At 52.1% G+C, this 16,092-nt stretch overlaps 1 protein-coding gene across 3 annotated transcripts; it reads left to right on the top strand.

Annotated features, from left to right (window-relative positions):
* Nucleotides 1-2,177: 2,177 nt before the first annotated feature.
* Nucleotides 2,178-12,511, top strand: ZGPAT (zinc finger CCCH-type and G-patch domain containing). 3 transcript variants are annotated; one of them, XM_077335943.1, is made up of 8 exons: nt 2,178-2,303; nt 2,615-2,703; nt 3,746-4,571; nt 5,121-5,254; nt 7,373-7,531; nt 8,887-9,018; nt 9,894-10,314; nt 11,206-12,511. In XM_077335943.1, exons 3-8 carry the CDS (start codon nt 3,967-3,969, stop codon nt 11,342-11,344), a joined length of 1,590 nt encoding a protein of 529 aa, XP_077192058.1. In that variant the 5' UTR covers nt 2,178-2,303; nt 2,615-2,703; nt 3,746-3,966; the 3' UTR covers nt 11,345-12,511. The 3 variants fall into 3 exon arrangements, with proteins under 3 accessions (XP_077192058.1, XP_077192060.1, XP_077192059.1); XM_077335945.1 differs by having other exon boundaries at nt 2,221-2,299; XM_077335944.1 differs by having other exon boundaries at nt 2,251-2,403.
* The last annotated feature ends 3,581 nt before the right edge of the window (nt 12,512-16,092 follow it).

The raw sequence follows: 16,092 nt of genomic DNA, 5'->3' as shown, positions 1-16,092 counted from the left end.
ATTTTAAAAACGTCCTCTGGATTTTAAGAATGAGATTTGAATTTTGCACAACTATGGTTTAGCATAATGTGTTATTCTTGAGCATTATAGGCCCGTAATTCAGTTTTCCTATTTTTCCTGCCTTTTTTTTCCTGCCTAGGGATTCCATTATATGCCATAATAAAATATTTTTAGTCTTCAAGGTGCCGTAGCTCAGGACTCCACACCGAGGCCAGCCCATACAAACTGAGCAACAGCCCACCCTCTTCCCAATCTTCTCACTCCCATTCTGCAGTGGGGTGACTAGCGAGAAAGCAAAATGGTTTTAGGATTATCCTGTGATGTAATCTATTGCTTAATATTGTTAAACTGAACCTTCCTGACTTAGGAGGCCTAGGCTAGCCTCATATTGTCAGATCTTGCCAGTCTTGGCTGATGCCTGGATAAGAACCTAAGAGAAGCCCTGTTGGATCAGGACAACGGCCCATCCAGTCCAACATGCTGCATCACACAGGCCGTTTGGGACCTGGAGGCTCTGTACCAGACTGCAGGCTGGAGTTTGAGCTCGGGCAAGTCACCCACCTCTTCCTGCTCCTGTGCAGGGGAGCATTTGGCCTGCTGCACCTCATCCCCCCCCCCCAGATTTGTGCTTCTGCATGGGAGCCAGGGCAGTGAAGTTCTCAGTGCAGAGATGGTCAGAGTTGTCCAAACCCACATGCCATCAGGAGGTCCACCAGTGGGGCCGGAACTCCAGAAATATTTCCACTGTTGCCTTTCAAGCATGAAGAAGACAGAGCCTCAGACAGAGTGTTCCATTGGTACCTGGTGGCTATTCTATACACTGTGGCTCATGGCCACTGATGGGCCTATGCTCTCTATAAGAACCTAAAAGGAGCCATATTGGATCAGGCCAATGGCCCCTCCAGTGCAACACTCTGTGCCACACAGGGGCCAAAACCCACATGCTATCAGGAGTGGGGCCAAAACTCCAGAAGCCCTCCCACACTTGCCCTCCAAGCACCAAGAAGACGGAGCATTCCTGCCCCAGACAGCGTGTTCCATCCCCACCCTGCGGCCAATAGACATTGATGGACTGTGCTCCAGATATTGATTGAATCCCCCCTTGGAAGTTTGTAGCTGCCACCAATTCCTGTGGCAGTGAATTCCATGGGATGAAGACTTTTTGGGGGGCCAGCAAGAAAGTCCAGGGATGCTGAGCAATGGCAGGGAAGCCACTTGAATTCTCCTCTCGCCTTGAAAACCTTCAAACGGCACCATAATTAAGCAGGAACTTCAAGCACAACCCGACAGATTGACTACAACCACCCTGCAATGTAGCCCAGTGCTCTCCCCCACCCAATTGCAGGATGCTCAGCAAGTGGAACTTGTGAACAGACCTGCAATGTAGTCCTCCTCTCACACAACAACCAGGCTGCAGACAGTCTCTGTCTTGTAGTTAACCTGCCCTGAACCATCGTAGTATAGTGATTAAGAACAAAGGCTTCCGAACTGGAGAACTGGGTTCAATTCCCCGCTCCTCCTCCACATGCAGCCATCCGGGCGACCTTCAAGCAATCACAGTTCTGTCACAGTTCTGTCCGAGCCACCTACTTCACAGGGTGCCTGTTATGAGGAGAGGAAGGGAAGGAGACTGTAAGCTGCTCTGAGGACCTTAGGGCAGTAAAAAGCGGGGTACACTCACTCCTTCCTTCCTGTGCCAGCTTGGCGTTGTGCTTAAGAGCGGCAGTTTCTAAACTGGCGAGCCAGGTTTGATTTCCCATTCGTCCTCTGCATGCAGCCAGCTGAGTGACTTTGGAGTAGTCACAGTCCTGTTAGAGCTGGGGTTTTTTCATTGCAGTTCTCTCAGAGCTCTCTCAGCCCTGCCTACCTCGCAGGGGCTCTGTTGTGAAGAGGGGAAGGGAAAGGCATTGTAAGCCACCGTGAGGCTCCTTCAGGTAGTAAAAAGCAGGGTATAAAAGCCAACTCTTCTACAAGGGAATGGTAGATAATAAACATTTAACTATTATTACTATTATTAATAATAATAAAACTTCCTCTGCAATAAAAAAGCACACAAGTAACTATATAGCCAACCCCCCTCCCCCGCTTTTGGCCATTCGGCACAAAACGACCCTCCCCAAGTGCAGAGGCCCAGGGCCGCTCTAGCCTCCCTCTCTATGTTCCTCCTCTCTATGGCTTTTCGGCTTCCCCAGACCGCCGGAAGTCTCCCTGCTTCCGGGCCGGGCGAGTGAGGGGGCGGGTTGGAAGCATCATGGTGGCCGCGGGATGCTGAGAGGAGGAAGGAAAGGGGCTGGAGGAGGCCGGTCACTATCACTATTACTTATTATTATTATCATTATCATTGTTATTTCTGTGTCCAAACTTCTTCCCAGGCCCACCGCCAGCCATTCCTACAACACCCCTGTGAGGGAGGCCAGGTTTCCTGAGGCTGCGGGGGGGGGGAGAGAGAGAGGAGAGGTCTGGTGGTAACTGAGGTTGCCAACTCTGGGGCGGGGGCTTCCTGGAGATTTGGAGGTGGAGGAGGGCAGGGTCTAGGGAAGGGAGCTGCTACCTTGGATTTCCCTCTGCAAAAAAAAAACCAAATCAGTCAATCTATTTGTTTATCTACCTCTAGATCGTAGGAGGCAAAAGCGGCCCCCACCTGTCGGGGAACTGATCTCTGCTGCCTGGAGAATGGTTGTCGAAGTGGAAGAGCTTCAGGAGGTTGGTAACACTGGGTGACACCTGTTGGGTGGTGGCCCTTGGCAGGTAAGGGGGAGAGAATTCCAGGTGTGGCTGACATTGGGAGTGAGTGACCTGGCTCCCACCTCAGCCTCCGTTCCCTGTCACCTCTCAGAACTGCTCTAATGTTTCTTAGTAAGGTAAAAAGAATGGGTGATCGGACACTCTCTGAACTGTGTTTTGCCTCTGAGATGCTGTCTGGGATTCTCCCATCCCAAAGAGAATGAAGGGACATTTTCCAAGGAGCAAGTTGATGCAGATGTTCCAATGCCCCTTTGGGTAGATTTGCCTTGTTATTTTGAGGGAAGGCTGATTTTTTTTTTTTTAGCACCCGTGTGACTAAACGTCAGCACCCACCTCTTGCAGAGACATGGAAAGAAATTCCCTGTTGCATTTTTGCCAGCCTTCTTAAGAGCGGCGGCTTCTAATCTGGCTAGTCGGGTTTGATTCCTCACTCTTCCTCCACATGCAGCCAGCTGGGTGACCTTGAGGCAGTTACAGTTCTGCCAGAGCGCTCTCAGCTCCAACAACCTCACAGAGTGTCTGTTGTGGGGATGGGAAGGGAAGGCTGTTTTGAGACTCCCTCAGGTAGTGAAAAGCAGAGTATAAAAAACCAATTCTTCTCTTCATCTATATTGATTTGCCTTGTTCCTTGGCCATTACAGCAGCCTCCGAGGAGACATGAAAAAAATTCCGCTTTTCCTGTTGCTTCCCTTATTTATTTGTTGTGTATTTATTTTGAATGTTTCTATATCTCCTTTTCAGAATTCTGCTGGAGACAGCTTAGTTTCTATATGTTGGTCTGCTCTGAATGGCATAGAAGTTGCACCAGTTTTTTTTTTAAGATGTTGGCAGTTCTCGGTGTATCTTTGCTGAGTAGTAAAAAAATAAAAGTTAATTGATTTTCCTGTTCCAGTGAATTCTTAGTCTCCCTGGTGGAGACACCTGAGAATAAGCATTATTTATTCCAAGTGTCTGCTTGCTTTCAGGTAGAAGAATAACTTTTTTGCTTTGTTGACTGTAGATGCTGACTCCTGCCAAGTCTTGGGACAGCCTCTCTGGACTTGTGGATTTATGCTTTTGCTCATCTGTTTCTTTATAACCTGACTCCTGTCCTCTGGAGCCATTTGCAACGGTTGTTAAAAAGGAGAAGGCATTGCTGCTGAGAATCCAGGCTGTGGTTCGTAATAATGAGAATCAGTGTGGTTTGGTAAACTGACAATGTACTGAATTCCGAGCAAGGAAATGGATGAGGAGAGTTTGGAAGTGGCCATTCAGAATTACAATGCCCAGTTGCAGCAGGTGGAGCTGGCTTTGGGAGCCGGGCTGGACCCCTCGCAAGAATCGGATCTGATCCAACTGCAGTCAGATTTGAAGCAGCTGATCGAGCTCACCGAATCCAGCTTGGTGTCCGTGAAGAAGAGCAAACTCTTGGCGGCTTTGGACCCGGGGACGGTCTCCCCATCTCTGCCCGCTCACCTAAACCAAGATGGTAATGAGCCAAGCCAGCAGAATGCCGATGAAGAATATACAGCTTTTCAGGAAGCCGTTGCTGTTGGAGGGGGTGAACCCTCGAGTGTTCAAGATGAGGCCTACCCAGAGACAGACAGTGAGGCAGACGGGGAGGAGGGGGAGGAGGAGGAGGAGGCAGCCAGTGGGATGAAAGTGAAAGCCCCTTACTACAGTTCTTGGGGCACCCTGGAGTACCACAATGCCATGATCGTGGGCAGTGAGAGGATGGAAGATGGCACTGCAGGGGTCCGAGTCCTCTACCTCTATCCCACGCACAAGTCCTTGAAGCCGTGCCCGTTCTTCCTGGAAGAGAAATGCCGTTTCAACGAGAATTGCCGGTAAGGTCTAAGCTTGGCTCTTGGTTTTTAGCTTAGCTGCATTCTAAATGGGGTGGGATTCTCTAAACATGAGGGGCAGGGGAGTCTATCTTGGGATGGCCATGCCGGATCAGATTGGTGAATTTGCTGCCAAGTTCTGTCGGCTTCAGGAGCCTTTCTGGCTGGGTTTATCATTGGCTGTTGGCACACCTGACATTAGGCCCATTCGGTTAACAATACCGAACCCCTCCAGGGTCTCAGGCAGAGGCCTTTCCCATCACCTCCTGCCTGGTCCTTTTTAACCAGAGATGCCGGAGATTGAACCTGGGACCTTGCACATGCAAAGCAGTGGTTCTTCCACTGAACCAGAGCCCATCCCAATAAATTTATGTTCCTTGACCAGAAATCAAACTCAGAGAGAGTACAGAATCCTAAGCATTATAGACAATCAGGAAAACTTAAAGAGAGAAGCCCGGGATTATTTTAAAGGGGAAAGGTACTTTTTGTTTCTTATTTCAGGCAGAGCACATGCGAATGACACTCCCTGTGTTTGCTCTCCCCACCCTCCAGGTTTTCCCATGGGCAGGTGGTCCCCGTGGAGGAGCTGCGTCCCTTTGAGGAGCCCGACCTCGGCTGCCTGGCTGTGGGATCGGCCTGCCTGGCAAGACATCAGGATGGGATCTGGTACGCGGCTCGAATCACTGGTGAGGCTGGCTTATCTGGGCTGTCTCAGAGAACCCTAGAGTGGGCCACCCAGGCCATGTAGTCCCACCCCCTGCTCAGTGCAGGATCAGCCTCCAGCATCCAGGAAAAGGATCTCTCCAGCCACTGCTTGAAGATGGCCAGTGAGGGGGAGCCCACCACCTCCTTAGGCAGCCCATTTCACTGCAGAACTAGACCCATAGAATCCTAGACTGGGAAGGGTCAATGGAGGCCATCTAGTCCAGCCCCCCCCCCACTCAATGCAGGATCAGTCTCCAGCATCTAGAAGAAGGATCTGTCCAGCCGCTGCTTGAAGACCGCCAGTGAGGGGGAGCTCCCCACCTCCTGAGGCAGCCCATCCCACTGTTGAACTACTTAGACTGTGAAATTTTCCCCCCCTGCTATCTAGCCAGTATCATTTTCCACGTAGACTAAACCCATTACTGCAGGTCCTCTCCTTTGCTGCCAGCAGGAACCTTTCCCTGCCCTCCTCTAAGTGACAACTTCCCAAGTAGGCAGTATCAGAAGGCCCAGCAATGCTTCTTTCCAGCTTGAATGAATGGTTGTGCATAACATACTTTCAAATGAAGTCTGCAAAAGTAGCTAGTCCTCAGTGTTTCATTCCTGCTAATATGTAATAGGTTTATTTTTTTAAATTTCATTTATACCTCTCCTTGCTCTCCAGTGGGGACCAAAACAGCTCACATCATTCTGCTCCTGTCCATTTTATCCTCACAACAGTCTTGTGGGGCAGGTTAGGCCGAGAGGGCATGACTGGCCCCAGGCTACCTAGCAAGTTTGCATGGCTGAGTTAGGACTCAAACTTGATTCTCTCAGATTCTCTCCAGCACTCTAGGCACTGTGCTGTTTTTTAGCACTTCCAACAAAATCCTTTCATGCCATACCTTTAAAAGTAACAAATCAGGATAAATTTTTTTCCAGAAATTTTGAAGCCATGGGTAAAAATCAGAGTTTTTTTTGTTGTTGACCGGGATGGGGGGTGGGAGCGGAATTTAGGAAGGAAACTAAAATATATTCCATTTTTTATTATCAAGCTTAAACTTATTGTGCTGTTTTAGCGGTGTAGAAATCTAAATAAATAAATAAAAATGACTTATAACAATTTCATTTTTTAAAATGCATGATCTATAACTTCTCAGCCTAGCCTTCCTCACAGGGAGGTTGTGAGAAAATGAAAGTGGGGGGAACACTGTTCTGAGCCACTTTGAGTCCTGACTGTGGAGGTAAAAGTGGGATATAAATAAATACAAATCTGTATTACGTATAAAATCAGTCTCATTTAAATACTATACACACACACACACACACACTAAGCATATCCTTGAGAGGCTACTGTAAGTGTACACAGGGATTAGCATTATTCCGAAGCAGTAGAAGGTCTGGCATAACTATTTTCTTACTGAAGTATTTCTATCCTGCCTTTCCTCCTGAGTCAAGGCAGCTTGCAGTAACAGTTAAAACAACCCCAGCTGAAACCAAGGCTAAAATAATAAGCTTTTGAGAGTCAGTGTTTCCTTTGTCAGATATATATGTGCAGAAGGGAGCTTTGGCTCTCCAGAGGCTACACTTGGAAAACGTCGCCAATCTCTAAGGTGCTACTGAACGTGAATTTAACTGAAATGAGTTATTGGACCAGCCTTCCATGGAGGAGTGGGATTGGGGGCATCCAATGAAACCAATGGATTTAGGAAATACCAGTTTACACAGAGAGGGGTTAAAATGCGGTATTCGCTGCCAGAGGATGTTGTGATGGCCATGGAAGTAAACAGCTATAAAGGGGATTAGATGAGTCTGTCAGGGGCTACTAGCCTTGGTGACTGAGGTGAACCTCCACATTCAGGAGCACTCAACCTCTGAATCCCAGAGCCAAGAGGCAACACCAGGGAAAGGTGTCAGCCTCTATGCCCTGTCATGGGACCTTCTGAAGAACTGGATGGCTGCTGTGTAAGACAGGAGGCTGGACTAGGCGGTCTGATCTTCTTACGTTCCGATGGAATCAGGATTTCATTGTTTGGAACCTTAGGCAAAAAGCCTTCATAATCGTACAGTTGGCATCCGGCAACTTTGTAGGTGACCCGTTTCTGCTTTTCCATTCCCAGACATCGACAGCGGGTTCTACACCGTGAAATTTGATTCGCTGCTGCTGAAGGAAGCCGTGGTGGAGGGGGACGGCGTCATTCCGCCGCTGCGCAGCGAGGAGAACTCTTCCTCCTCGGAGTCGGATGACAACGAAGTGGACGATGCGGGGTACGCTAAAGGTGAGAGCTGAGAATCTGGGGTTCCTCTTGACGTAGCATGACGGGATTCTCTCTGGGAAAATGAACCCTCTCCGTCTTGCGGGCAGTTCTGACTTTGGAAATGTCGACGGCACCAGGTGTGATTTTTCACCTGCTCATGTAGGTAAACAGATCGTGAAACAAGGGAGTGTCTTCATTCCTCAAAGAGAAACTTAAAAGAGAGGGTGGGCAGAAGGAGCACTATCAAGAGGAAGTGATGTATAGCGGGACCCAGGTCTTCCTGGAAAGCCCGTGTCCTGGAGGGCTGAAGTATTTGGTCTCCAACTGGGGAGGTTTGGGTTCAAATGCTCCCTCTGCCACAGAGATCTGAGTGGCCTTGGTGGGTGGTCATTCATACTTGGCAGTTGGATGAGCAGGCTTTGCAGGGCTGTTGTGAGAATAAAAAAGGGAAGTAGAACCAACTTGCCCTGAATCAGATCCTGGGTCTGTCAAGGTCAGTATAGTCTACTCAGACTGGTGCTGCCTCTCCAGGGTCTCAGGCTGAGGTCTCTCACAGCACCTCCTGTCTGATCCCTTTAATGGGAGATGCCAGGGATTGAACCGGGGACCTTCTGCATGCCAAGCAGAGGCTCTGCCACTGAGCCAAGTTCCCAGGAAGAGGCGTTTCCTGTCACCTCCTGCCTGATCCCTTTAACTGGAGATGCTGGGGATTGAACCAGGGACCTTCTGCATGCCAAGCAGACATTTTTCCACCAAGCCACAGCCCCTCCCATGTATGCCTCCCCAGACTCCTCAGAGGATAGAAGTGTGCCTGCTAATGAATTTGCGTGGCCTGGCCTTTTGCAAAAGCTTCTCCTTGAAGTGCTGGCAGCCTCATGGGATCTGGAGAGGAGGAAGGTGCAGCGTGGTGGGAGAAGAGGCCAGTCGGGGAACGGTCCTCCACAGGCTGGCAGTGGCAGTCTGTTGCCAGCAAACCCACACATGAAAGCCAGTGGCATTGTCAACAAAGCCAGTGTAGTGCAGTGGTTAAGAATCACAGACTCTAATCCGGAGAGCCAGTCTTGATTCCCAGCTCCTCTACAGCTGGGTGACCTTGGGCTAGTCACAGTCCTGTTAGAGCTGTTCTCTCAGAGCTTTCCCAGACCCACTTACTTCACAGGGTGTCTGTTATAGGGAGAGGAAGGGAAAGGTGTTTGGGGGACCCCTTTGGATGGTGAAAAGCAAGGAATTATAAAAACCAGCTCTTGTCACCAAAGCCGTGAGTAAGATAAGGGGCAGCCCTTCGTATTGTCTGGATCAGTCTTCCCGCAGAGCTTGATTTCTGCCCTCCTTCTTGACGTCCCCTTTTGAACCTTTAATTCTTGCCTCCCTTGCAGTTGTGGAGTCGGGGGCCCCTGAGAACGGAGAAGGGCCCTCTGCTTGCAGTTCCTCCTTCGGCTGCTGGGAGGCGCACACCCGGGGCATCGGATCCAAACTCATGGCTCGGATGGGGTATGAGCTGGGGAAAGGTAAGCCCCTGTGTGCACTCAGCAAAAAAGGCTATCCCCATCATGTGTGCCGGGACCCAATAGAAAGCTGAATTCTCGGTCATAGGAAATGACCGAGAATTTGCTTTAGGATGCTTAGGGCTAATCCTGCGTTGAGCAGGGGGTTGGACTAGATGGCCTGTATGGCCCCTTCCAACTCTATGATTCTATGAAAATCAGCATCTGGCAGGCTTCTCTGCAGAAGAAGGTGTAAATGCATGGGGAATACCAACTTAAGAACCCGAGAAAAGCCATCCTGGGTGAGACCCATGGCCCATCTAAGCCAGCCCCCCGTCTCACAAAGCTGCTAACCAGTTCCTCTGGAGGGCCAACAACAGGGCGGAGAGGGCAAGGCTTTCATAAGAACATCAGAGGAACCCTGATGCATCAGACCAATGAAGGTCCTTCCAGTCCTGCATCCTGTCTCACACAGGATTCAAACAATTCCTCTTGAGGGCCAGCAACCGGGCAGAGAGGCTGAGGCCTTCATAAGACCTTCAGAAGAGCCCTGCTGGATCAGACCAAGGAGGGTCCATCTGGTCCAGCCTCCTGTCTCACACAGGGGCCAACCAGTTCCTCTGGAAGTCCAACAACACAGCACAGAGGCCAAGGCCTTCCCCTGATGTTGTCTCCTGGCCCTGAGATTCAGAGGATGACGACCCCTGAATGTGAAAATTCCCCTCCGTTACCGTGGCTAGTAGCCCGTTGATAGACTTTCCCCTCCATGGATCTCTAATCTCCTTTTAAAGCTGTTTATTCTCGTGGCTATCACATCATCTCCTTTTCCTGGATTTTCTGTGTAATTTGACGTAGAAGCAATTTTTATTAACTGTGTCTTTTTCCCCACCCTGTTTCAGGTTTGGGGAAGAATGCCGAGGGCAGGGTGGAGCCCGTGTTGGCCGTGGTGCTGCCGAAAGGCAAATCTTTGGACCAGTGTGCTGAGATCCTCCAGAAGAAGAGGGAGGGGAAGCTCGATCCAGCCAAACCCAAGAGACGGCGGGCGAAAGGGAGCGGTGCCGGCCGGCCCTCAGCCCGGGTTCCCAAGCCCCCCAGGCGGAACGTGTTTGATTTCCTGAACGAAAAACTCCAGGGCCAGGGGGCCGAGGAGAAGCCAGGGGGGCTGGCGCCGTTGGAGAGGGACAGCAAGGAGATCTACCACGCCAGCAAGAGCACCAAGAGGGCGCTGAACGTCCGCCTCTTCCAGACGGTGGAGAAGATCGACCAGACGCAGAAGGACATCCGGGGGATCCAGGAGGCCCTGGCACGCAACGTCGGACGGTGAGGAGAGAGCCTCGTGTGGGGAACCAGTTGGTTACTGCTTGCCCAGGAGAATAGCGGCTGCTCTAGAATGTGGGCTGTCTACAAGGGTCTACAGATTTAGGATTAGGGTAGCAGTCAAGCCATTTGTGGGCGCTGCTGAACTTTTCCATCCTGTGTGGTTGTTGTTGTCATATCTTGGGCGGCTGGAGGAGCAGCGCCAAATCAAGAGGCCGGTGGACTCTTCTCCTCTGAAGTTCCCTAGATGGACCCTGGTCTGGCCCAGCAGGCTCTTACGTTTTTATAACCAGTCCCTAATAATGTTTCCAATAATCATCTTGTACCTACAGGAGACTGGGGGGTGGGCTGCTGGGTTCGTATATCCTGCCTGCCTCCAGAGCAGGTAAGAATCGATATGAGGCACTTGTGCTTCAGATTCCAGCTTCAGCCTGCCTGAGACCTTCATAAGGAGCAGAGCTTTTCACACCCATCCAGGACCAGCAGGGGCATGCATGCTCTGTAACGCCTGGCTTAGTTTCTGAGACAAGATAGGGCTGGCCTTTCTTTCTTTCTTTCTTTCTTTCTTTCTTTCTTTCTTTCTTTCTTTCTTTCTTTCTTTCTTTCTTTCTTTCTTTCTTTCTTTCTTTCTTTCTTTCTTTCTTTCTTTCTTTCTCTCTTTCTCTCTTTCTCTCTTTCTCTCTTTCTCCCTTCCTTTCCCTTCCCTTCCCTTCCCTTCCCTTCCTTTCCCTTCCCATCCCTTCCCCTTCCCCTTCCCCTTCCCCTTCCCCTTCCCCTTCCCCTTCCCCTTCCCCTTCCTTCTGCTACCCGGGGGTGGGGAGCAGGCGGCGATGAGCCCCCGGGGTGGCCAACACTCCTTGCAAGACCTCCTGATCCTCTTCCTTTGGCTTTCAGGCACAGCATCGCCACGGCTCAGCTGGAAGAGAAGCTGGCTGGCGCCCGCAAGAAGCTGGCTGAGCTGCGGACTCAGGAGGCCAGCCTGCAACGGGAGCAGAAGAAAGCCGACACGCATAAGAAGATGACCGAGTTCTAGCCTCCTGCGGTTGTGCTGGCCGGCCAGGCTCCGATCTCGGCTGTGCAGCCCAGCTGCCTCTGAGCCGTAACCCAAACTGGACCAAAAAGCCAGGACTGGGTCTGAATTCTCCCCACTGTCTGGCTGCCTATGAAGCAGTTGCCCTGGGGAGTACGGGCAGATTATCTTTCCTTTTTGTTGGTTGCTCATTTCTAAGACACAGGCAGGGGAGTCACTGATGGGGCTTCAGGAAAAGGTTTTACTAGAGGGGAAAGCCGTCAGTATGGGTCAGTCCCCGCCAGGGCCGTTGGCTCAGCTCCTTCCGCTTCTGGGATTCCTCCGCAGGCCGCCTGGAACAGATTTCTCCCTCTCCCCTTCCCTGTTGCAGGAGGAATAACTTGGAAGCACCATCAGTATAAAGAATGAGAGAAGGTGAGATGGTGTCAGAAGTGGGATCTCTAACACCCAGGGGGGGGGTCTCTTGGCCTGGCAGAAGGAGTTGAGATACCCCTATGCACAGCCCCTATGTCACATCAGTGTGCATCCCCCGACTTTTCTTCCCCTCCAGCGTTCTGGTCTGTCGAGAGGAGTTAACCCAGCTGTGGGAAACGTGGCTGCAAGACACACTTGCCCCCTCGCAGCTGTTAACTTCCACAGCCCTGGGTACGAAGCTACGTCACCCAAACAGGCATCAAGTTCTAGAAAGTCGGATGGCGGCTTTGTGCGACTGTTTTGTACCATTTTGCAGCCTCACAGGGGAAACGGCCGTTCCCCACACTGCCCAGGATGGCAGAGAGGGGAGTTGGGGGCAGCAGCTGCAGGTGCCCAGTAGATTGCGTGCCACCATATGATGCATTTTGGAGGCAGTCATTGGTCGCTCGATAAGCTGTCGTTCAATCTCAGCCTTAATCCGTGGCTTGACTCAGAACTGAAGCCGGGTTTGAAGAGAAACTGTCCAGCATTCTCACTCGTAGCTGCAGCCCAGCCCTGAGATGCAATCAGAGCAGATGAGGCCCTGCTTCACTGCAGGAAGATTGGTGCATGCGGTGCAGTGTTCCTCCTGCCTCGTGGGGAGAGATGTGACGCGCTTCGTGATTCAGGCAGGCCTTGGCATCTGAAACTTCCTGCCTCCGTTTCCTTTGACGCTCTGAAATTTAAGTTTGATTTTAAGTTAAAAGATCAGCCGTTTGCATTGTTGTTTGTTGCCTTTGTAACCATCTTGGGGAACTTCTGCGATGCTGTAGGAAGCTCAGCTTTCAGGCGTGAGTCCATTCACACGTTTGAATATATGGAACTTTGGCGCCGGCTAGGTTTAATGCCTGGCCTGTCTGTAAAACCACATGAAGTGACACCGTTCTCCATCCAGGTAGTATTGTCTACACAGACTGCCAGGTGCTCTCCAGGGTCTCAGGCAGAAAAAAGGTCTTTCTCATCACCTCCTGCCTGGTCATTTTGACTGGAGATGCTGGGAGTTGGGCCAGGGACCTTCTGCATGCCAAACCGAGGCTCTTCCACTGAGCCAGGATCTCCGGCCAAGGTCTTTCTTATCACTTCCTGCCTGGTCATAGAATCATAGAGTTGGAGGGGACCTCCAGGGTCATATAGTCCAACCCCCTGCACAATGCAGGAACTAACTACCTGCCTGCCAACAGTGACTCCAGTTTCATGCCCAAGTGTCGCCCCCCCCCCCCCAAACAAAAATTTCCAGAATCCAGCTTGGCCTGGAGGAAATTCACCTCCCATCCCACATTGGTGATCAGCAATTCCCTGGGTGTGCAAGGAAGGGCCGCAAGAGACAAACTCTGGCGCATCCCTCCCTCCCCACCCACTCACCATCTGCCTAAGTTCATAAGATCAGCATTTCTGTCAGATGACTATCTAGCCTCTGCTTAAAAACTTCCAAGGATGGAGAACCCACCACCTCCCGAGGAAGCCTGTTCCACTGAGGAACCGCTCTCACTGTCAGGAAGTTCTTCCAGATGTTTAGACAGAATTTCTTTTGAATTAATTTCATCAATTGGTTCTGGTCCGTCCCTCCGGGGCAAGAGAGAACAACTCTGCTCCATCCTCCATATGGCAGCCTTTTAAATACTTGAAGATGGCTATCAGATCCCCTCTCAGTCACCTCCTCTCCAGGCTAAACAGACCAAGCTCCCCCAACCTTTCCTCCTACGTCTTGGTCTCCAATCCCCTCACCCTCTTTGATGCCCTCCTCTGGACACGAGCAGAACCTCTCCCTGCTGCCACGGAGCCATGGCCCCTCCCCCAAAGAATCCACATGAACCTGTCTTATTTTGAGTCTGCCTTGCAAGGGGCCTGCAGAATCTCAAGCAGAGGTCTCTCGTATCACCTAATTCATGAGCCCTTCGAACAGGAGACTTGGATCTGTATGCCAAGCAGGGGCCCTGCTACCGATCCCTTTAGTCACTTCACCAAGGACTGTTGTGCAGTTAAGTCCTTGATTCAACTCCCTCTGTTTCCTCCTCCCCTCCCTTTGGGCCATTCTGTTTGCCTAAAGTCCCTCGTACAGTTGCTTGAAAGTGGGAACAATAGGAGCATCCTTTGTGTGCTTCTTGGCTGAGGTACCATATTGCCAACTCCTGCCCTAAAAGTGCTAATAAGAACCTCAGGAGAGCCCTGCTGGATAAGACCAGGGAAGGTCCATCTAGTCCAGCCTCCTGTCTCACACAGGGGCCAACCAGTTCCTCTGGAGGGCCAACAACAGGCAGAGAGGAACAGAAGAGCCCTGCTGGGTCAAACCATTCATCTAGTCCAGGGGTAGTCAACCTGTGGTCCTCCAGATGTCCATGGACTACAATTCCCATGAGCCCCTGCCAGAAAAAGCTGGCAGGGGCTCATGGGAATTGTAATCCATGGACATCTGGAGGACCACAGGTTGACTACCCCTGATCTTGTCCAGCCTCCTGTCTCCCACAGTGGCCAACCAATTTCTCTGGAGGGCCAACAACAGCACAGAGGCCAAGGCCTTCTGAAGAACACCAGATCATGAGCCCTGCTGGTTCAGACCAGGGGTCCATCTAGTCCAGCCTCCTGTCTCACCCAGGGGCCAGCCAGTTCCCCTGAAGGGCCAACAACAGGGCAGAGAGGCCAAGGCCTTCCTAAGGACATCAGAAGAGCCCTGCTGGGTCAGACCAGAGGTCCATCTAGTCCAGCCTCCTGTCTCACAAAGGGGCCAGCCAGTTCCACGGGAGGGCCAACCACAGGGCAGAGAGGCCGAGGCCTTCCTAAGGACATCAGGGGAGCCCTGCTGGGTCAGACCAGGGTCCATCTAGTCCACCCTCCCGTCTCACACAGGGGCCAGCCAGTTCCTCTGGAGAACCAGCAACAGGGCAGAGAGGCCGAGGCCTTCCTAAGGACATCAGAAGAGCCCTGCTGGGTCAGACCAGGGTCCATCTAGTCCACCCTCCCGTCTCACACAGGGGCCAGCCAGTTCCTCTGGAGAACCAGCAACAGGGCAGAGAGGCCGAGGCCTTCCTAAGGACATCAGAAGAGCCCTGCTGGGTCAGACCAGGGTCCATCCAGTCCAGCCTCCTGTCTCACACAGGGGCCAGCCAGTTCCTCTGCAGGGCCAGCAACAGGGCAGAGAGGCCGAGGCCTTCCTAAGGACATCAGAAGAGCCCTGCTGGGTCAGACCAGGGTCCATCTAGTCCACCCTCCCGTCTCACACAGGGGCCAGCCAGTTCCTCTGGAGAACCAGCAACAGGGCAGAGAGGCCGAGGCCTTCCTAAGGACATCAGAAGAGCCCTGCTGGGTCAGACCAGGGTCCATCTAGTCCACCCTCCCGTCTCACACAGGGGCCAGCCAGTTCCTCTGGAGAACCAGCAACAGGGCAGAGAGGCCGAGGCCTTCCTAAGGACATCAGGGGAGCCCTGCTGGGTCAGACCAGGGTCCATCTAGTCCACCCTCCCGTCTCACACAGGGGCCAGCCAGTTCCTCTGGAGAACCAGCAACAGGGCAGAGAGGCTGAGGCCTTCCTAAGGACATCAGAAGAGCCCTGCTGGGTCAGACCAGGGTCCATCCAGTCCAGCCTCCTGTCTCACACAGGGGCCAGCCAGTTCCTCTGGAGAACCAGCAACAGGGCAGAGAGGCCGAGGCCTTCCTAAGGACATCAGAAGAGCCCTGCTGGGTCAGACCAGGGTCCATCTAGTCCACCCTCCCGTCTCACACAGGGGCCAGCCAGTTCCTCTGGAGAACCAGCAACAGGGCAGAGAGGCCGAGGCCTTCCTAAGGACATCAGGGGAGCCCTGCTGGGTCAGACCAGGGTCCATCTAGTCCACCCTCCCGTCTCACACAGGGGCCAGCCAGTTCCTCTGGAGAACCAGCAACAGGGCAGAGAGGCCGAGGCCTTCCTAAGGACATCAGAAGAGCCCTGCTGGGTCAGACCAGGGTCCATCCAGTCCAGCCTCCTGTCTCACACAGGGGCCAGCCAGTTCCTCTGGAGGGCCAGCAACAGGGCAGAGAGGCCGAGGCCTTTCCCTGGTGTTGCCTCCTGGCTCTGGGGTTCAGCTGTTGAGTGCCTCTGAAGCCGGAGGTCCCCTTGTGTCCCCTTGGCTGGTTGCCACTGATAGACCCCATTCCCATTCATCTGTTCTAATCTCCTTTGAAAGCTGTTTATTTCTGTGGCTGTCCCTGCATCCTCTGGCAGCGAATTCCACCTTTGCATCGCCCGTCATGTGTCCTGAATCTCCTGGCCGACTCCTCTGATCACCCAGTCATCGGAAGACGCTGGCCTCAAACGGGGTGGCAAG

The sequence above is a fragment of the Paroedura picta genome, chromosome 4, assembly GCF_049243985.1.
Source record: "Paroedura picta isolate Pp20150507F chromosome 4, Ppicta_v3.0, whole genome shotgun sequence".
NCBI classification, from domain to species: domain Eukaryota; kingdom Metazoa; phylum Chordata; class Lepidosauria; order Squamata; family Gekkonidae; genus Paroedura; species Paroedura picta.
This window is presented reverse-complemented; position numbering and strand designations above follow the sequence as displayed.

Excerpts from the sequence above, each read along its gene's own strand:
- ZGPAT (XM_077335943.1), top strand. The coding sequence starts at position 3,967 with ATGGATGAGGAGAGTTTGGAAGTGGCCATTCAGAATTACAATGCCCAG. Across the intron at positions 4,572-5,120 it reads CGTTTCAACGAGAATTGCCG|GTTTTCCCATGGGCAGGTGG; the intron begins GTAAGGTCTAAG and ends CCCACCCTCCAG. Across the intron at positions 7,532-8,886 it reads CGATGCGGGGTACGCTAAAG|TTGTGGAGTCGGGGGCCCCT; the intron begins GTGAGAGCTGAG and ends CCTCCCTTGCAG.